General features: G+C 62.0%; 3 protein-coding genes across 4 annotated transcripts in view; 2 read left to right on the top strand and 1 right to left on the bottom strand.

Annotated features, from left to right (window-relative positions):
- The first annotated feature begins 302 nt into the window (after positions 1 to 302).
- BORCS8 (BLOC-1 related complex subunit 8) lies at positions 303 to 5,238 on the top strand. Its single transcript, XM_027664332.1, has 5 exons — positions 303 to 384; positions 1,078 to 1,190; positions 3,279 to 3,343; positions 3,632 to 3,739; positions 4,559 to 5,238. The coding sequence occupies exons 1-5, from the start codon at positions 348 to 350 to the stop codon at positions 4,599 to 4,601; spliced, it is 366 nt and encodes a 121-aa protein (XP_027520133.1). The 5' UTR covers positions 303 to 347; the 3' UTR covers positions 4,602 to 5,238.
- A 505-nt stretch (positions 5,239 to 5,743) lies between these two features.
- LOC113957149 (transmembrane protein 221-like) lies at positions 5,744 to 10,732 on the bottom strand. Of its 2 annotated transcripts, XM_027664329.1 has the most exons (4): positions 10,243 to 10,732; positions 7,101 to 7,186; positions 6,204 to 6,461; positions 5,744 to 6,161 (listed from the first exon to the last, which is right to left on the bottom strand). In XM_027664329.1, the coding sequence occupies exons 1-4, from the start codon at positions 10,527 to 10,529 to the stop codon at positions 6,013 to 6,015; spliced, it is 780 nt and encodes a 259-aa protein (XP_027520130.1). In that variant the 5' UTR covers positions 10,530 to 10,732; the 3' UTR covers positions 5,744 to 6,012. The 2 variants fall into 2 exon arrangements, with proteins under 2 accessions (XP_027520130.1, XP_027520128.1); XM_027664327.1 differs by having other exon boundaries at positions 5,744 to 6,461.
- A 3,309-nt stretch (positions 10,733 to 14,041) lies between these two features.
- The window catches only part of MEF2B (myocyte enhancer factor 2B), a 10,711-nt gene continuing 4,429 nt past the window's right edge, over positions 14,042 to 20,323 (top strand). Inside the window, exons 1-2 of the mRNA XM_027664205.1 lie at positions 14,042 to 14,084; positions 16,019 to 16,212. Coding sequence (XP_027520006.1) covers positions 14,042 to 14,084; positions 16,019 to 16,212 — 237 coding nt within the window. The remainder of the gene's footprint in view (positions 14,085 to 16,018; positions 16,213 to 20,323) is intronic.

Below are 20,323 nucleotides of genomic sequence, written 5' to 3'. Positions count from 1 at the left end.
AGGGGGGTCCCCAGGGTGTCACAGCCCCGGGAAGGGGGAAATGGCGAGGGGGTGACACCCCCACACCCCCGAGACCCCCATCTCCCCTCTGCGCTGGCTCGGGGCAGCGGGGGCGGCCAAACCGGGCAACTCCGAGGCCGCCTCGCGATGTGACCCTGGAGGGGCTGGTTTGGGGACACTGAGCCCTGGGGGGCTCCCGGTTTTGGGGAAGGGGGGACCCCCCACACCTCAAGGGCTGAGCGGAACGGTGTCTCCGCGGCCGTGTTTCCACCCGGCGCTGTTTTCGCCGCCGGGGCGCGGCCGGGGCGGTTTCGGGGGCGCGCCGGCGGAAGTGGCGGCGGGCGGCGATGGAGGAACCCGAGATGCAGCTGAAGGTGAAGAAAGGTGGGAACGGGTTTGGATGTCTCCCGGTGGGGTTGGGATATCTCCAGGAGGGGCTGGGATATCTCCAGGAGGGGTTGGATGTCTCCAGGAGGGGTTGGGATGTCTCCAGGAGGGGCTGGATGTTTCCAAGTGGGGTTGGGATATATCTTCAGGAGGGGCTGGGATATCTCCAGGAGGGGTTGGGATGTCTCCAAGTGAGGTTGGATGTCTCCAAGTGGGGTTGGATGTCTCCAAGTGGGATTGGGATATCTCCAGGAGGGGCTGGATGTCTCCAAGTGGAGTTGGGATATCTCCAGGTGGGATTGGGATGTCTCCAGGTGGGATTGGGATGTCTCCAGAGAGGAGACTCCACACCCTCCCTGGGCAGCTGTTCCAGGCTCTGCCACTTCCATGGAAAGAAGTTCTTCCTCGTGTCGAGGTGGGACTTGTGGTTTAGTTTCTGGCCATTATCCCTCTTCCTGTTGCTGGGAACCACTGGAAAAAGTCCAGCACCGCCCTCTGGACACCCCTTGGAGATGTTTATGGATCTCTGGGATCCCCTCTCTGCCACATCAACGTTAAACCCACGGAGTTAATGTTAAAAAAGTGGGACTTTGCTCTGATCTCTCGCTTGCTGTGTCAGGACCAAGGCCAGGGGACCCTTCCCAAGGCCCTGGAGCTCCTGATTTTCCCTGATCCCACATTTCCCTGCAGTCACAGACAAGTTCACAGAGAGCCTGTACGTGCTGGCCAACGAGCCCTCGGTGGCCCTGTTCCGGCTGCAGGAGCACGTCCGCAGATCCCTCCCGGAGCTCGCCCAGCACAAGGTCAGTTCCTTCCCAAAATCCCGCCCAACCCTGCCCTCTGTCCATGGGAAGCCATTCCCCCTTTCCTGGCACTCCAGGCCTTTATTCAGAGTTCTCCTGAAGCTCCTTTAGGCCCTGGAAGGGGCTCTGAGGTCTCCCCGGAGCTTCTCTGCTCCAGCCTGGCCTTGGGTACTTCCAGGGATGGGGAATTCCATCCCAGCCCCTCCCCACCCTCCTCCCAGGGAGGAATTCCTTCCCAGTATCCCCTCCAACCCTCCCTCTGGCAGTGGGAAGCCATTCCCCATTATCCTGTCATTCCAAGCCTTTTCCAAACTCCCTCTCCATGTTCCTTGTCAGCTCCTCCAGGTCCTGGAAGGCCACAATCAGGTCACCCCGAAGCTTCTCTTCTCCAGGCTGGACAATCCCAGCTCTCCCAGCTTTTCCTCACAGCAGAGCTGCTCCATCCCTAAATCATCTAAATCCTTCCCTATTTTCATGGGAGAACAGGAAGGAGGGAATCCCCCTGGGACGGGAAAAGGGAACGTTGCCAACTTATCCACACACCTGAGGCCAAAGACTCGGGATTCCCAACCGTGTTCCTGCAGCTGGATGGGAAGCAAAACGAGCCCTGCAGGGAGAGGTTTTTCCTTCCCACATAAACTGAGGAGCAGGGGGAGAGGAGGGGAGGGAGAACCACGGGATAATGAACTGCCCATCCCAGCTTTCCTCCGGAGCACTTCAGTGCCAGCCCTGCTCTGCCAGCCAGGATTCATTAGGAATGATGCCTCTGGAATGGTTCCCTGCCTCCTGTCCGTGCTAATGCACTGTCAGGGTCCCTTCTTCACCAATGCCCTGCTTCCCAAATTTCCCTGGATTGGGACACTGGAGTATCCAATGATTTATTAAGCTTTATTAAGTGCTGCTGTGGGAGGGCTCTGGAGGTGGGGGCGAGGCACATTCCAAGGGGATTGGCTTGGGATCTCATCCCTCAGCTGTCACTTGCTTCCTTTTCCTGAGGATGGTCCCAGTTTTCAGGGAATGTGCCCCAGGCAGAGGGAAGTGGAGGGGATTGTTTCCATCCCTGCCCAGGAGCGGGGGGAGGAGCTGCAGGACAATCCCTGGCTCTGGAGCAGCTCCCAGGCCTGTTCCCAGTGGCACGAGCGGACTCTGGGATTGGCACAGAAGGATCCCCTCCTGCAGAGAGCCCTTGGCATGCAGGGGCTTGTTCCTCTTGTATCCCGGGCTCTGGGCTCCACATTCCAGGCTTTGAGCAGCAGGAAGGGTTTTGGATGAAGTCCAGGCTCCTTCCCGACCTCCTGCACTCAGGAGAGGCCTCTGGATTCCCTCTGGTGTGAGTTAACTATTCCAGCAGGATGGCCTGGGGGATGAGCTCCCGTGAGTGGAGTGCCCAAAAACTCCTCCAGGACTTTGGGAATCGTTATCCATGGACCTGCACCCCCAAGTTCAGCTGTGATTCCCGGATTTGTTGGGTTTTCCCTTTGTTTGGGAGCTGTGAGGGTGGAATTCCATCCCGGGCCAGGCCTGGCTGGGCGCAGAGCTGAGTTTGTGGGAGGTTTCCAGGGCTCATTCCAGTTGGGAAAGGAAGGAGATGGTGATGATTCCTGCTTGGGATCAGCCTCTGGAGTGTGGGGGCAAACGGGACATTCCTGACTGGGAAAAACATTGGAGTGGCAAATCTAAAGAAACCTGATGAAACCTGAACTTGGAGCGCTGGGAAAGCTTTTCCCTCTTTATTTTGCTTTTTTAGGAAGAATTCCACAGGAGTTGGGATCCCAGCTGGGCCAAACACCCTGTGGGTGGGTGCTGCTCCAAACAGTGGGAATTGGGCTCAGTGCTCAGCTCACACCCTGCCTGAGGGTGACTCCCAGCTGCCCAAAACACCTACAAACACAGGGAATTTCGACCGGAATATCCAAATTCCTGCAGCAGCCCTTCCAGAAACACCCCCGGGAAATCCCGGGAGATGGAACCCAGAGCCCCATTCCCAGTGGGAAGCAGCCCTTTTTTGGGAGGGGCTGGCAGGGCTGTGGGCAGTGCCTTCCTGACCCTGGGCAGTGCCTTCCTGACCCTGCCATTCCCCTTTTCCAGTCGGACATGCAGAGCTGGGAGGAGCAGAGCCAGGGAGCCATTTACACCGTGGAATACGCCTGCAGGTACCTGTGCTCGCCCCTGCAGCCCTGGGAGGGGGGGAACCAAAAGCAGGAGCCACACCCAGGGAGCCAGGATGAGCAGGAGAGGGGGGGGGGGGGGTTGGGAAGTGTCGGGAATTGTCAGGAATTTCGGGGCTCTGAGCTCTTCCCACCCCCACCTCTCTGTGAAGATAAAACTGAGATTCCCTCTCGACAATCCTCTCCCTCAGGGAGGGGGGGCTGTGGGACTTGAAACCCTCGGGAATGCCAATTCCCTGTGCCTCCATCCCCCTTTTTTCCCCCCTCTCCCAGCGCCATCAAGAACATGACTGACAGCACCGTGTACTTCAAGAGCATCGACAGCCTCCTCAGACACGCCATCGCCACCAAGGAGCAGCTCCACGCCGCCCAGGGCAAGAGGTATCCGTGGAAAAGGGCACTCCAGAGCCTGCAGCAGCCCTTGGGGACCTAAAGATTTTAGGGAGAACGCTCCAGAGCAGTTACCTCAGGGGTGGGATTGCAAATAGCCCTGGGAGAGAGTTGATTTCCTCCCCTGGGGAAAGGGAGGTTTGTTTGGGCGTGGAACGTGGGAAGTCTTTGCTGCCCCGAGGGTGTTTGGAGGGAGGTGGTGCTGCAGGGGTGGGGAGAGGCTGGTTTGGGGCGGGTTTTCTGTCTTTTTGGGGCAGAATCCCTCAGATATAAGTGGCAGCAGGAGGATGATGCATTTCTGTGTTTGCAGAAATATCCTGCGACAGATTGTCTGACTCTGGTGTGTTTGTCTCTCCTGAGAACGGGGTTGGCACTGCAGTAGGAGGGAGAAAATTCCCAAATCCCTGACAAACCACCCCAGCAAACAGAGCCCCCCTCTGCCCCTGCAGAGAGGCCACGAGATTCCTGGTTCAGGATCCACCTTCTCCCAGCTCCTGCCCGGCAGGGTCGCACTCTGGGCCTCCCAGAACATTTTTATTTGGTTTTTGGGGGGCTGTGGGTGCAGAGGTGGCTCTGACACCCCCAGGGGCTGGTGTGGCAAAGGTGTCCTTGTCCCAGCTGCTCCCCTGCAAACACCAGGAGGGTTTTACTGGAGAGGAGCCCTGATTTCTCACATTTCATGGCAGCTGGTGGCCTTCCTGCCTGCTGGACACGACCCTCTCAGGCAGCAGGAGAGTTTTATTGGAGGGAAGCCCTGATTTTTCACATTTCAGGGCAGCTGGACGTGACTCTCCCTCCTTCTTTTCCCAGCACTGTTGCCCCCCAAGCCAAGAATCCTCCAACCAGCTCCTGATTTCCTCCAGACCATCCTGTGCTGCCTTTCCCAGCCCAGCTCTGCTCTCCAGCCTCGGGAAGGAGCAAGGAACAACCTGCCCAACCTGTGGGGCTGCACAGGTAGAGAGTCCAGAAGGTTCTGGGCCTTCCCTGAGTGGGAAAATCCTACCTTTGGGAGGTGCTCTCGTGTCCCTTTCCACAGCACCTGCCCCAGGGGAGAGGGGCTGGTTGGGTTTGTCCTTCCCAGTTCTTCCTCTGCCCCTTGGCCACAGAAATGTCTCAGAAAAAACACAAACAAAACAAAAAAAACTCCCCAAACTAGGCCCTGCTTTCAGTGTTTTGGAGGTGGTTGGGGAAAGGACGGAATGTGGGCACGCTCCAGCTTTGTTCAGCAGGAATTCTGCAAGGAGAGCTTTTCCTGTCTGTGTGCCAGGGGGCTGCTGGGGTCGGTTTTAATGAGAACAGTAATAAAAAGAAGAGAAAAAAAAAAAACACACACACAAAAAAACCAAGAAGAAAGTTCTGTTCCAAACCTTTCCCCTCGGGCTGGGGGGTCCTGGCTCCACGTGTTCCAAAGGGCACAGAGCAGAACAATGCAGAGCTGGAGGCTCTCAAGTGGGAAAAGGGACTGTCCTGTTCTTTAAAAACCAACCAAAAAAAAAAGGTGTGGGGGGGGACTTCTTCATCCCCTGTCGAGCAGTGGGAAGCAGAGCTGTGCTCACAGCTCCAGGGGCTGCTGGAAAGAGGATTTTTGGAGTTCATCTCTCCTGGATCCAGCGGGATCCTCCTGCTGAGGAGTTTGCCAAGGGTACAGGGAACAGAGCAGTGTCACCCCAGACCCCCTCTGTGCCAGCCAAGCCCACCCTGTGCAGGCTGAGTGATGCCTAAAATCCACATAAACACATATTTAAGGCATCCTGGTTCCTTCTGACTCGCTCCTCCATCACCTCCCTCGGATTCCAACAGCAGGGAAAGCAAGCCCTGCTCAGCTGGTGTAGGGGTGAGGGTGAGGATGGAGGAGGAAGGGGAGGATGCAGGGGAAGGGCAGGGAGGCACAACCAGCCAGACAAACCACCTGGGATGTGCTGGAGAAGGAGGGAGGGTCGGTCTCCTCATGGACCAGCTCCACTTTGCTGCTTCTCCCCAACACGTCCCACGTCCTTTCCCGCAGCTGGAAAACCAGGGGGAGGGTCCTGGCTGGGGGGGCTGGGGGCTCCAGGCAGGCAGTCAGAGGCTTTTGGCTTCGAGCAGAAGTGGTGGTTTATTCAGCAAAAGCAGCAAAAAGGCACAAAGCAGGAGGAGGAGGGGGGAGGGAGGAGCAGCTTCGCGAGCCCCGACCCCGTGTGGGCTCCGACCTGGGGGTGCAAATCCCGGCCCCGGCGCCTTCAGCTGCCCCTCGGACGAGGCCTGGAGAGGGTCCCCCCTTGCCCTCACACCAGCGTGAGGTCCTTGCCCGGGGGTTTTCTCGCCATCGCGTCCCCCATCTCCGGCGGGATGACATTCCAGGCTTTCCCCTGCAGCATCCCGGACTCCGCCGACAGCGTCCTGTGCGCGCGGGGCTGCTCCGAGCCCTCCCTGCCCCAGGAGCCGCTGCTGGCGGCGAAACCCGGCTGGGATTTGCTCTCCAGGAAAACCGGGAAGGAAAATTTCCGGTGGATGATGTCGGGGCGGGGCCGCGGCTCGGTCCCTTCGAGGGAGTCGCCGCCGTTCTCGTAGGGGCTGGGAGAGGCTCCGGGGAGGCGGTGCCGGGACACGCGGAGCGCCCGGAGCAGGGTGTGGGTCACCGTGATGAGCAGCACGATGATCCCGGAGAACAGGGCGCAGGCGGCGGGAATTCCAACCCCCAGCGCCGCCACCCTCAGCATGTGGAGGCCGAGAGCTGGAAGGAAAGGAGGGCACGGAGCGCCGTGAGCAGCCGGGGGGGGGAAGGAAGTGATTTTGCGGAATCACTGAGGTTGGAAAGGAGCTCCCAGCCCATGGATCCACCCTGTGCCACATCCCCCTCCTTGTCCCCCAGCCCGGAGCACTGAGGGCCACGTCCAGTCCTTCCTCGGACACCTCCAGGGGTGGGGACTCCAAACCTCCCTGGGCAGCCCCTTCCAATGCCTGAGCACCCTTTCCATGGAGAAATTCCTCCTGATGTCCAGCCTGACCCTCCCCTGGCACAGCTTGAGGCTCTTTCCTCTCATCCTGTCCCTTGTTCCCTGGGAGCAGAGCCCGACACCCCCTCCCAGCTCCCCCCTCCTGTCAGGGAGTTGGAGAAAGTGAGAAGGTCCCCCCCAATCCTCCTTTTCTCCAGGTTGAGCCCCCCCAGCTCCCTCAGCTCCTCCTGATCCCACTGACTCTCCAGCCCCTTCCCCTTCTCTGGACACGCTCCAGCCCCTGCAAAGCTCAGGCCCCTGGTGAGCTCCGGGCACCCGGAATGGGGAAGTTCCCACTCCAGGAATGAGTTGGCAAAGCCCTCTGCAAACCCAAGCAGAGCCCAGCCCGGGGTGCAGGGGCTGGGAGGAGCCCTTGCCTGTGAGGTAGCAGCAGATCCCGAAGCAGAAGAGGCCGAGGGCGGCGCGACGGACCTTCCTGGTGTCCTGGAGGAACCTGTCAGCCCTGCAAAACAGGGCACAGGGACACTGAAACCCCAGAGAAAGCACCAGAGAAAGCACCAGGGCTCCTGGCACAGGAGAAACGCTGGTGCTCAACCCCTGCTGAGCAAAGGAAACCCTGGCTTTGGGTAGAGAAGGAGGTTCAGGGCCGGGTCACAGCCCCGGGATGTGCTGAGCTTGTGGAGCTCTCAGGGCTCGTGTTCTTCCTTCTTCCTGTCGCCCCGGAATAGGAGATTTGGAGATCACTTGGAATTTTAAACTTTTCCTGCCTGGCTCCTCCTGGGCTTCCAAGGCCCGATGGGGATGAGTTCAGGAGAGAAACACTTGGGGGGGGACTTTTTGCAGGTGATTTGCCCCTTTTCAGCAAACCCTGGAGAAACAAGGCTGGGTCCAGCCCATCTCCCCGTCCAAGTGCTGGCACATTGAATTAAGCAAGGCCAGGTTGTCTCCTCACCCTTGGGGGAATTCAGAAACCAAGGGGGATTTAAGACTTCAAGGGGTGAATTCAGCAGCCAAGGGGTGAATTCAGAAGCCAAGGAATTAATTCAGAATCCAAGGGGTGAATTCAGAAGCCAAGGGGTGAATTCAGAGCCAAGAGGTGAATTCAGAGCCAAGGGGTGAATTCAGAAGCCAAGGGGGATTTAAGACTTCAAGGGGTGAATTCAGAAGCCAAGGGGTGAACGCAGCAGCCAAGGAATTAATTCAGAATTCAAGGGATGAATTCAGCAGCCACAAGGGGAATTCAGAAGCCAAGGGGTGAATTCAGAACCAAGGAATTAATTCCGAAGCCAAGGGGTGGATTCAGCAGCCAGGGAATGAACTCAGAAGCCACGGGGGGAATTCAGCAGCCCAGGATGCTCTGCCCCGTCCCTCTCCCCCCAGCGTGGCCCCCTCCCCTCCTCGCTGTAGCCCCTGGGCCGTGTCCTGCAGCCCGGGGCCGATTCCAGCCCCTGGGGCCGGTGGGGAAGAGCGGCCGCTTTGTTCAATTAATTAATTAATTACCTGCGGCGGGAGGGATTAGCGGGGAGGAGAAGGACTTTGTCTGGAGCTGGCCCGGAGCAGGGAGCAGCTGAGTAATTCAGTGTGACATCCCCAACGTGGGAAAGGGCCCCGGGACATGAGAGGGTCCCCTAATGACCCCCGAGGGGATGGGCACCCCCGGGGATCCTGCCGGCACCTCCTGCCCACAGGCAGCTTTGTGCCCGTGTCCCAAAAACCTGCCCTTTTCATCCCAAACACGAGGGGAGCCCTCGGGCTGCAGAGGGGGAAACTGAGGCACGGCCGGGCTGAGGGATGTCCTTGAAATCCCGGGAAAAGGGGCTCCCAAAGCCTCGTGTCACCTGGGCAGAGCCAAAAGGAGCTTCTCGCTTCGCAGGGGCTCTGAGGCAGAGCACAGAAATAACTCCCTGAAGTCGAATTATTTGGGGAGAGCTTTCCTGCTTTGCTCTGTAAATCCTTGGATAAATATATATATATATATATTCCACAGCTGGAATGCTCCCTCTCTCCACTTGGGACCTTCCATCTGGCTGCCTGATCAGTGCTGCTCCCCTTTGGCACTCGGGATTTTCAAAGCTCAGCCTCACAGCTCCCAAATGGAGCATTTACAGCCCGAACCCGGCCCACACTGCAGGAGAATTTACTGCAGCTCCCGCAGAAATCCAAGTTTGTTCTGGGAATCGTTGTGTTTTGGAGGAATTTTTTGCTCTCCTTCGTTAATGAAGCGTCGGCTCCGCCCGGGAGATGCTGAGGAGACGCTGCTGGAGTTCCTCCAGCCCAGTGCTCCGTGCAGAGCTGGAGGCATTGATGGCATTCTCTTAATTAGGGACAAAAGTAGCTGTTGAAACATTGTCATTTCTTTTAAATGAGTATGGACTTTGAGTCAGAGTGGTCCCAAAACTGCCCCGTGGGCACGAGCCACGCTGAGGGACCTCCACCAAGTCCAATTTCCACCAAGATGCTTTTAAATCTGATTATTCACGAGCTGTATATTGACTTTAACCCGGGAGTGGGGCTGGGCCGGGCCAGTCCAGGTCAAAGGCAGGAGAGAGGAATCGATTTGGAAACAGCTCTGCAAGTGTAAATGTGCTGGGAATGATTAAGTCAAAACCTGTCTGTGGTTAATGATCCCGGGCCTGGGCTCGTTTTGGTGCTGTGCTGTCACCCCAGCCGGGACCCAGAGAGCCCAGGGGCAAATTTTGGGTGCTCCCGGGCATCCTGGCACGGGATGTGTGACCCCACATGCTCCTGCAAAGCCCGGCCCTGGGTTTGCACGGGGGTGTTACCAGGGGAGTTACATCACTGGAATAAACCTGCTCCAGGGCCAGGCAGATGCCACACCCCAGATTAAAGGGCACATTTGCAGCCCTGGCGTTCCTGGCTGGAAATTAGACCCCAACACACGCTCTGGGTTTGCACAGGAGCGTTGCCAGGGACATTAAACCACCTGTATCGCTGCAGTCAGGGGTGAATCTGCTCCCAGGCCACACAATTGCTAAGCACAGCTACACCCCAAATTAAAGGACAGTTAAAGGGCTCATGCCCCTGAGCCCTCCCATTCCCTCAACCCCCAGTGCCCCCAAACCCACCCATCCTTCCATCCCCTGGTGCCTCCTGAACCCTCCCATCTCCTCAACCCCTTGTGCCCCTAAACCTTCCCATTCCCTCAAGACCCTGTGCCCCCAAACACTCCTGTACCCCCAAACCCTCCCATCCCCTCAAGACTCTGTGTCCCCAAACCCTCCTATGCCCCCAAACCCTCCCGCTCCCCAAACCCTCCCATCCTTCCATTCCCTGTGCCCCGAAACCCTCCCATCCCCCCAACCCCCTGTGCCCCCCAACCCCCCCCTTCCCCCCAAGCCCCTGTGCCCCCAAACCTCCCTGTTCCCCCAAACCCTCCTGTTCCCCCAAACCCTCCCATCCTTTCAACACTTGATGCCCCCCAACCCTCCCGTTTCTTCCATCCCCCAGTGCCCCCAAACCCTCCCATCCTTCCAACCCCCGGCACACCCCGAACCCCCCAGTCCCCTCATCCCCCGCGGGTGCCCCCGCGGCCCTCACCGGTCGTGCCCGGGCTGCCCCCGGCCCAGCTCGGTGCCGAGGTGGCCGTGCAGGAGGCAGAGCTGGAGGCAGCTCAGGTTGAGCATCAGGCAGAGCGCGGCCAGCGTGGCCTCCACCGCCTCCATCGGGCGACTCGCCCACCCCGGCAATTCGTAGTACTCTCCCTGCGAGAGCTGCAGCAGGACGTTGGAGGAGAGCAGGGCCATGACGGCGGACAGGGCACCGAAGAGCAGCAGCACCGTCAGGGCCCGCTCCCGGTAAGCGCCGGTCATGGCGGGGCCGGGCATCGGGGGGGCTCCGGGGGGGTCACGCCCGACGGGGCGAGCGCTCCCCAACTCCTCGGGGCTCCCGCCGCCCGATCCCGGGCACCGGGAGCGGGAACTGATAACGGGCACCGGGAAAGGGAGCTGATAACGGGCACCGGGAAGCGGCACCGAGCCGGGAGCGCCCCCGGCCGCCTTCCTGCCCCGCCCGTGGCCGCCGGGGCGGGTCGGTCCTGCCCCCGGGCCGGTCCTGCCCCCGGGCCCTCCCCTCGCAGACCGACCCCCCCCCCTCCGCCCCCCGGGCCGGCTCCGCCCGCCGCCCGCCCCCGGCGGGGCCCCCGGAGCCTCCTCGGGGCTCGGGAGGGGCTCGGGAGGGCGATGGAGGGGGGTCCGAGGAGCCCCCTTGGGCTCGGCGGGAGGGACAGACGGACACCGAGCAGAGCATCCTGCCGCTCCCCCTCGCTCTCCACATTCCCAGCCCCGACCGTCCCGCTCCTGGGAAAACCCCGGGATTGACCCCCGGCGACACAACCCCGGCCCCAGAGAGGAGAGGACGAGGGTGAGGGTGGTGGGAAGGGGTCACCGCGGTGCCCTCATCCCGCGTCCCCCCAGGAGAGGCACCTTTGGCCTCCACCTGCAGGGGGAGAATCCTCTCCGGGTCCGGGGGGAGCACCCAAAACGTTCTCAGTCCCGGAAGGCTGGGAAAGGACCCCCGGGGCTCTGCGCTGCCGTCAGCCCCCGGCCCTTGGGGCCCCCACGAGTTTCCCATGTCTTATAAATATCCTGGGAAGCAGAATCGCCTTCTCCTCTGGGACCTGCCCTGCCAGTGGGGCCCCCTGGGAATCGGGGAGCATTAAAGCAGGATTAATTCGGGAAAACTCACTCCACAGGTCACCTGTTACCTCGGGAAAGACCCTGAGCCTCGGGAGCGGTGGAGAAGCCGAGGCAGAGTTTCCCCCCTCAAAGCCACGCCCCTGGCACGGGAATTTCCCCAGTGTGGGGGACAAGGGGACACCAGGGGACATCGGGGTCTGGCCTTCCCGGGCACATCCCTGGCATCCCGCCAGGGCCAGGCCAGGGGACCGGGTGTGACACAGACCCCTCCATCCTGGTGGCAGCAGATCCCCATCCTGTGGGATCTGGACGGGGTGACCTTTCCGTCTGGCGCGGGGGCAGTGCCGGCCCGGCCTTCCCGTCCCGCGTGGGTGGTTCCCCTGGCACCCCCGGCTCCCGGAGCTGACAGGGGCTATTTTGAAAGCTGCTGTGTTGCCCTTGGCAGCAGCTCGGGTTTGGCTGCCGGCTCCTCTCCAGCCCCGCTCGTATTTTTGCCTGGAGGGGGATGTCAGACCCCGGGCCCGTGTCCCGAAAGTCCCCAAACCGGTGGCAGCATCCCTGTCCCTTCCCCCTGGCCGGGAGAGCGACAGGGCTCAGCCGTGTCCTACACTGGGGTGCAGAGCACTGCAGGTCTCATCCCAGGGCATCCAGCAGCTCGGGCTCCCCGAAACCCCAGGATTTTGGGGCAGGAAGAGCCTCAAGAGGGAGCTCAAAGCTTTCAAGTCTCTCAAGGGGGGTTCCGGGCAGCCCCTTCGCCCAAAGAAGGGGCTCAGTTGCCACGGCTAAAAGCGGCTCTTACCTTGCCCAAACCTCTGGGAAGCCTGAGACGAAGGGAGAAGGACGGGACGGGGATGTCCCACACCCCAGGCAGGCAAAGGGGCACCGTGTGTGTCCCCACCCCCTGTCCCGGGGCAGGATGGGCAGCTGGATGTGTCACCTCGGACCCCGCGGCTGGCAGGACGTGGCTTTGCCGGTGCTCTGGCACTTCTGCTCTCCCCCCCCTTCAGGATCAATTAAGATTGGGCTAATTACCAGCCTGCTAATTGCACTCTGTAAATCACGAGCTTTAAAAGCTGCTCTGAGAAAGATGCCACGTCCTTTTCCCCAGCGCATCCGGAGAGCCCCCATCCCTCCAGCCTCCCTTCCCAAATTCCCCCCCCCCGGGGCTGGGGGCTGGCACTGGGTCCCCAGTACGGCCAGGGTGGAAGGTCATGTCCCTGCTGAGGGGCTGCCACGGGATTCGATTTCCAGCGAGTCCCTGATAACCCCCTCCCCACCTGCTGCTCACGCAACGGGAGCTCGGGAATTGCATCAGTTCCCCCTGGCTGCTGTAAACACGGGTGTTCCCGGCGGGAATCCTGTGCCAAGCGGCTCCTGGGACGGCTCTTCACCTCCCCAGGGGGGCTGGAGGTAGCAGGGACCCCCAGCACAGCACCCACCCCCTGGCACTCAGCACCCACCCAGCGGATCCCGGGCTCGGGGAGGGGGCAGAGCAGAGGGTGGTGGTCCCTGTCCCCCCCGTGGCTGCACCGTGGCTTTGTCCCCGCCAAGGCAGAGGTCACGCAAGGACAGGACACGAGTGGGGGCGTGGATTGGGCGGTGCCTTCTCCGGGGCTGAATTTGAGGCCGGGTTTGGGCCCAGACTCGGGGCCAGGGCACGGCAGCGTCCCCTGAGCTCAGGTTCTGCTCCGTCCAGGGGAAAGCGCCTTCTCAGCCCGGCCCCTCCGCGCCCCGCAGACTCCCAGGCTCCACCGCCTCCTTCCATCAGCCCCAGGCTGTCCGTGTGTCCGTCACACGGGGCTGTCCGTGTGTCCGTCCCCGCGTGACGCAGCAGCATCTCCCTCCGCCGGCTCTGCAGAGTCACCTCAGGGCGTCCTCGCGGGCTCCGGGCCACGGGATCCACAACCACCCACATCCTCTGGAGCTCTCAGCGAGCTCCGGTGCCTGCCCAGCGGCTTCCTGCCGCCTTCCCCGGGCTGGGCTTGGGGACGGCGCCGTGAAATCCCCGTGCTGGATGTCCCGCGTGCCGGGAGGGGGCACACGAGGTGTCGGGGTCGGCAGGGAGCAGGCACCGGGCTGTGTTTTGGTGTCTCTCGGTGTCCCCGGCGCTTCCTGGCGGCCTCCCCCCGGGTCGTGTCGCTGCGGTTCAGCTGCGGGGTGGCCTCGCTCGTGGCTGGGGGCAGGAGGAGGGGGCAGCCCCCCCTCTCCCCCCAGGGCAGTCATGGGGTTGATATCATTAATAAATAAAAGTAAAGGGGTGAGTTGGGTGTGTCCTTTCGGAGCTGCAAACCCCTCAATCCCTGCCCGAGCCTGGACCCCTCTTCGAGGGCACAGCATCCCCTGGGACCCCCCCAAAACCACTCCGTCCCAGCCCCCTACATTCCTACGAACTCACCCCCACGTTCTTCCCTGCAAATCCTCCCCATCCCAGCCCCCAAAACCCCCCCAGTGTCACCCCAACACCAGCCCCCCAAAATCCCCCAGTGTCACCCCCATCCCAGCCCCCAAAACTCCCCAGTGTCACCCCCATCCCAGCCCCCAAAACCCCCCCAGTGTCACCCCCATCCCAGCCGCCAAACCCCCCCAGTGTCACCCCAACCCCAGACCCCCCCAACCCTCACCGGCCCCGCCCCTTCCCCGCCGCCCCGCCCCTTTTCCAGTTGAGGGCGTGGTTATGCAAACCAACCCCCGGGCTTCCGCCAATGGCGAGCGGGCCCGGCTCCGCTATGCAAATATTTCGGCGGGGTGGGCGGGGTTATGCAAATATCGCCGGCGCGGCTCGGGCGGGCAGCGCGCGCTGCGGGGACACGGGACCGGGATCGGGATCGGGATCGGGATCGGGACCGGGATCGGGATCGGGATCGGCACTGGAGGGGCCGTCCCGGCTCCGCCGCAGCGCCGGGAACGCGCGTCCGGAGCTGCCGAGGAGGACGAGCCGCTGTCCCGGTGCGTGGTGTCCCCGGGCGGGGAGGGAGGAGGGTCCCGCACACCCCGGGGGGGGGGGGTCCCGCACGCCCCAGGGCTCCGGTGTGGCCGGTCCCGAGGAGTCGGGGGACACAACGGCAGCCGCGTCCCCCCCATTCCCGGCCCTGTCCCGCCGTTCCTGCGGGGCGCTGCACCGCATCCCCCCGGCCGCGCCGTCGGGGCGCACGGGCAGGGGGAGCGGGGCCGGTCCGAGGAGGGGCCGGTGCGGCCGGACCGGCGCCCGGCGGGCTGGTCTGGGCACGGCGGAGCCCCGGCCCCCGCCCCGCCGTCTAGGGATGGCGGGCTATAAAAAGCCTGTGGTTTGCGCCGCGCTCCGGGCGGTTATTTTTACTCGTGTCTGTGCAGGGAGGAACGCCCGGGTTTAACCCAAAAGTGCAGCCTGGATGGCAGCCGCCCTGCCCCGGCCCCGCCGCCGCCTCCCGGGCCCACCGGGCCCTTTGGGGGCTGGGGCTGAGCCCACAGTGGAGAGGGGAAACTGAGGCACGGCCCCGCGGGGCTGGTGGCTCGACGTGCAGGGAGTGTGACAGTGACAGCGGTGACACCCCGGTGCGGCGCCAGGGCCCGGTGACAAACGGGCTGTCACTGCTCTGGCTGTTCCCAGCACTCACTGGCTCCTTCCCACTCCCAGGTGGGGATGGGACACGGCTCCTGCCAGCACGTGGCATCTCCAGAGTGTCCCGGTCTCCCTCCATCACCCGGGAAGGGCGAAGTGGATCGTTTGATGGATCCTCTGCTGGATCCTCCTGCCCGGCACAGCCCATTGCCAGCACACCCCCGGCCCCATCCCTGGGGCTTTACTCCTTTAATGAGAGAAAGTTTCCCAGAGCTGCTGGCTCTGGGGTTTCACAGGGAAGGAATTAACGTGGCAGCCGTGGATGAGCAGGAAGGCAGGGTCAGAACCAAGGGCTGTGCCCCCACGGTGCCCCCACGTCCCTCGGGGCATCGGGTGCCGGTTGGGAAGGGAGTGTGGGCGAACTGGTGAGCCAGATCCTGGCCCTTTTCCTTGTCCCTGGCTGCCAGCTGGACATGGCACGTGTGGGGAGACCTGTGGATCTCAGGAAGGAAGGGAGATCCGGGAGGGACATGCAGGCCTAGGTTTGGTTTAGGATGTCAAACGTTCCCGCTCATCTCCAAGCCCGGAGCACTGATGGAAAGGAAAGTAGCTTTGGGAAACTTTGGAAAACTGAGTGTTGCAAGGGGACAGGGATCCTGCTGACTCCCAGGAGAAGCATCCTGGCAGCGAGGGAGCTGGAAAGCCTGGCATGCCACGCTGCAGTGGGAGTACCTGGAAGGATTTTGGGAGGGGGGACAATTGGTGCATTTAAGACCCTTGAATTTCCCTCCTCTTCACCAGAATTGCAGCAGGATTGTGAGGAGCAAACCAGGTTTGGGAACCAATGCATCCCTGACACCACAGGGGTGGGCTCAGACCAGCCAGGAGCGACTTTGCTGCACCCAGCAGAGCCTCCAGCAGCAAATATTCCCCAAATTAATTCCCTCCATCGTCCCCCAGCTGCAGCGTGGGGCGGCCCAATCCCTCAGGAACCGCGTGTTCCTTCCCTTGGACGCGGCAAACACCGAGCAGAAAAGGTGGCGTGGGCCTGGTGTGTGTCCGTCTGTCTCCCCAAGGGCAGGAGCTGCCTCGTTTTTGGTGGTGGGGGGGGTGTGTTTCGATCCTTCCTGCTTCCACACAGTCATTTTGGAACCGAAAAGCCTCCGCCCATCGCGCTCCGCCGGCGGCACCGGCCCGTGGCAGCGCCGGGCACTGGTGGCACTTTCGCTCTGTGTCACCCCCGGCAGGACAGAGCTGAGGCTGGAGGGTCCCTCCAAGCCCAGCCAACACCTGGATTTGGCTCTGGAGGGTCACCTGGCCCTGACTCCATGCTGGGTAAATCAATTCTAATCAATTAATTAGAACTCCCTCCCGTCCCCCGGGGGTTTTGTGGGCGCTGGGGTGAGGTGGGGAAGGGGGTCGGTGGAGGTGCTGGTGGTCCCCAAGGCCCTGCAGGCCCCTTTTCCCAGCAGCCTCTCCTTTCCCCTACTTCCCAGCCTTCCTCCTGCCTTCCCACCCCCCCTCCCAGCGCTGCCAGCCCCGCTCTGGTTTGTACTGGTCGCTTGTCTAAACAACCTATAAAAAGCAGAAGGGCCTGACAGCCCCGGCACAAACCCCGCTCTGCTCGGGCCGTTCCCTGCTCGGGGCCGGGATGCTGCTCACACCGGCTCTGCCATTCCCTGGGGATCTGTGGGATCCAGAGCAGGGCAGCACCGGCCAGGGGTGGATGTGTGTGTCCCCCCCTTGGTCCCAGCACTTTGTGTCCACCCGTGTCCTGTGCTCCTTCAACCCCGCTGCCCTCCCGGTCCCAGCGAGGCAGCATCATCCCTGCCCTCCCTCTGGGATTTCGCCGCTCAGATTTTCCCCTCCCTGCCAAACCCAGCTGCTTCTCCCTGTGAAAGATGGGATGGAAACTCTTTCTTCCCGCTTTAATCGTCGTTTTTCTCCAAGAAGACACTTTTTGGGAGCTGCCAAATGCCGACAGCAATTGATAACCACTCTGTCTGCCCCCCCTTCCTGTTCCTACCCGGTCACCCCCAGCTTTCAGGTTTGCAACTGAATCCCCATAATTTGGTGAAAACAACATTTTCCCCCAATTTCTGTGCCCCATGGGAGGAGGAATCAGCAGGGAGCTCAGAGATCCTGACCTGGGGTTATTAGGGGAGCACTCAGACCTTGGAGAGGCTTTGCCCCCAAGTACTCCCCTAATAACCCACCTGCTTTGATTTTAGGATAAATCTGGTGGATTTAACACTTCTGTGATCACTCAGGGATGCAGATGTGTCAAAGGCAGTGCTGGGAACTCCCATTATCATGCCGAGCATCCCACACCACACACGGAAAAACACTCCTCTCTCCAGGGGTTCGCTCCGTCTCAGAGCACTAATTAGGGGCTGGGATGGGGGCTGGGATGGGGAGTTTACACACCCGGGCGTGATGCAAATGACCCCTAAAGGTGTGGAGGACCCGGGGTGTTAATTATAAAGGTGGTGGCAGCGCAGGGGTCGGGGTGACACCCCTCTGTGGGTGCTGGCACGAGCAGGGTGGGCTGAGGGGCTGTGGGACTGGTGCGTGCGAGCGAGCAGAGCCCGGGCTAAAGATAAGCTGGCGTGGGAGGGAACAGAGCCTGACGGGATGCCAGGCAGCACCAGGGCCTCTGCCTGGCACGGGGAGTGCAGAGTGACTCCTCTCTGGAAGGTTTCGAGGGCTCCAGAGCTGTGGGTTCTGTCGGGATGACGGTGCTGGAGGGTGGTTCACTCATCACGGCGACGTCACGAGGAGCCTCCGCGGGACGTGGGGCCTGGTGGGGACACCCTGATGGGGAGCTGGGGGGTCTCTCCAGGGCTGGCTCCCCTCTCCCTCCTGCTCGGGGCCACGAGCCCTCCCTGGATGTCGCCTCCTCCCCGGAGCTGCTCCCCCCGGGGCTGTCCCTGTCCCACGGAACAGGCTTCTCGGTTCCACAATGACTGTGTGGAAGGAGGAAGGACGGAAACACCCCCCAAACACGAGGCAGCTCTTGTCCTGGGGGAGACAGACGGACACACAGAGCCCCTCCAGGCCCAGGGGGTGCCACCTCTATGTACCAGGGGCTGGAGGTGGCCATGCCAGGCAGAGCCTGTGCCCGTCAGGAGTTGCTGCCCATCCCTTTATCACCCTTAAAACGCAGTGTCGAGCCCCCCCTCCCCTCCCAGCCCTCAGTACCTGTCAGGGGGGATGTGGTGACACTCTGGGGTGGCCGTGGTGACACTCTGGGGTGGCCGTGGCTCTGCGTGTCCCTCCCACCCTGTGGGACCCCTGCCCGTGGCACGGTACTGGTGGCAGTGGTGGCCCAGCTGTGGGTGTCCCCAGGGGTGCCAGGGTGGGCTGGGTGGCCGAGGGGGTGCAGAGCAGGGAGTGGCTGATGAAACCGCCCCGGGTGTTGCACGAGGCCTCCGCCGGCTCTGCCGCTGCTGACCGGGGGGTCTGGCTGTGGTGGGTGCCCGTCACCCCCCCTGGTCCCACAGTGCTGAGGCTGCTGCTTCCTCTGGACTCCCCCCCCAACCTGCTGGGTTGGGCTGGGACCACCAGAGCATTGTCTTGTGGGTGCTGGTCCCATCCAGGACCCCACAGAGTTACTTAATGGGTGCTGAGACCCCCTTGGGACTCCCACAGAGTCACCTCGTGGGTACTGAGACCCCCTCGGGACCCCCACAGTGTCACCTTATGGGTGCTGGTACCCCCCTGGGACCACTGCAGTATCGCCCCATAGGTGCCTGTACCCTCCAGGACTCCCACAGAGTCACCCCATGGGTGCTGGGACCTCCCTGGGACCCCCACGGCCTCACCCCATGGGACACTGGGGCACCACAGCACCCAAGGAGCCGGGGGGGACTGTCCCCACACAAACCCTTGGCATCAGGTGGGTGACACACCTTCCATCCCCAGCACCCCAGAACCCTAACCCCGCCCCTGGGACGAGGCAGAGCAGGGATATGGGGGGAATCCCAGCTGGGTGAGCACCCCCTGCCCCAAACAGGCCAGACCCCGCTGGCACCCAGAGCCCCCCAGGGAACAACCCCTCTTTCTGCACCCCAAACCGAACCCCGAGGGCTGGGGGTGGGCAACCAGAGCTGACCCCTCGGGGTGGCCCCAGGATTTACTGGGAGCGCCCTTGGTGTGGTGCCACAGGTGTCGGGGCCGGGAGAGCGGGAGCTGGTTGGGAAAACCTCCTCCATTCCCGCCGGGAGCCACCGGCTCTTTCCGGCGGGACCGGGGTGGTCCGGGCACCCCCCGTGCCCCCGGTGCCCTGCGTGGGCCCCGGGACACAGGGTGGCAGCGGGGCCGTGGGAACGGCAGCGCCATTTCCTTCCATAAATTAAAATTAGTTTTGATCAGCTAAATTTAGCAGCCCGGCAAAGATGGTAAAATGGCAACGTGCTCCAGATGGGGGGAAGCGGGACCGGCCCGGGGGGCACCGGGGCAGCGAAGGGTTGGCTGGTCCCCAACTGCCCCCCCGGGTGCAGCCCTGGGGATGGGCTGTTTGGGGTTCCTGGGGTGCTGGTTGGCCCCAGCACTGGGTTCCTGGCCCTGTTGTCTTCCCAGCTTGGCTCTTGCCCCGTGGCCCTGGCGTGGGGACAGCGGGGACAGCGCCAGGCTGGGTCTGCCCCCAAACTGGGGCACCCACTAGGAGCGCCTTGATCCCCCCCGTGGCTCTGCCCTGGAGGCACTGTGGGGGGATCCCAGAGGGGTTTAGGGGTGACTGGGGCTGGGGGATGGAAGAGGAGTGAGAGTTGGGGCCGTGTGGCAGCGGAGGGGGAGGCACGGTGGGGTCACAACCCCATGCCAGGCTCTGAGGGGTGCAGGTACCCCCCAGACAAGGGGGATGTGGGGTCCCCAGGCCCCTCGCCCTTCCCAGGGCTGGCTCACGTGGCCACGGGAGGTGGGTGGTTTCGCTTTGCCGTCTCCTCGTGCAGCCACTTCCTGGCCTGCGAATGGCGGAGGTCAAATTTAGCCTGTTAGTCTGAACCAGAAGAAGAAAAAAAAAAAAAAATTAAAAAAACCCCCCCAACTGGAGCCCAAAACCAGCCCCTTTGTTGGAGGGACCCTCCCCGCCGCCCGCCCTTAAATCCGCCCTCCCCGTCCCACGGACCCGCCGTCAGCAGCGTCAGGGGCAGCATCAGAGCAGCCCCCCCGGCCTTGAGGGGAGAGCAGAGGGATGGAAAGTCTCATCCTGAGCTCCCGGTGAAGGATTTGGCATCCCAGCACCGTGGTTTTCCAACCGACACCCAGAGGTGCTCAGGGCCCAGGGTGATGGAGCCGGGGCAGCCGGGCAGGGGCTGAGGGGATTTTTCCCCCTCTACCCCATCAGAATTCCCCAATTTATTTTTTTTCCCCCCACTTTCCACTTTGCTGCCATCTTTGCGGAAGACAAGCCACAAAAAAAAAAAAAAAAAAAAAAAAAAAAAAA

Source organism: Corapipo altera, unplaced genomic scaffold (genome assembly GCF_003945725.1).
Source record: "Corapipo altera isolate COAL_440 unplaced genomic scaffold, ASM394572v1 96, whole genome shotgun sequence".
In the NCBI taxonomy this organism is placed as follows: Eukaryota; Metazoa; Chordata; class Aves; order Passeriformes; family Pipridae; genus Corapipo; species Corapipo altera.
This window is presented reverse-complemented; position numbering and strand designations above follow the sequence as displayed.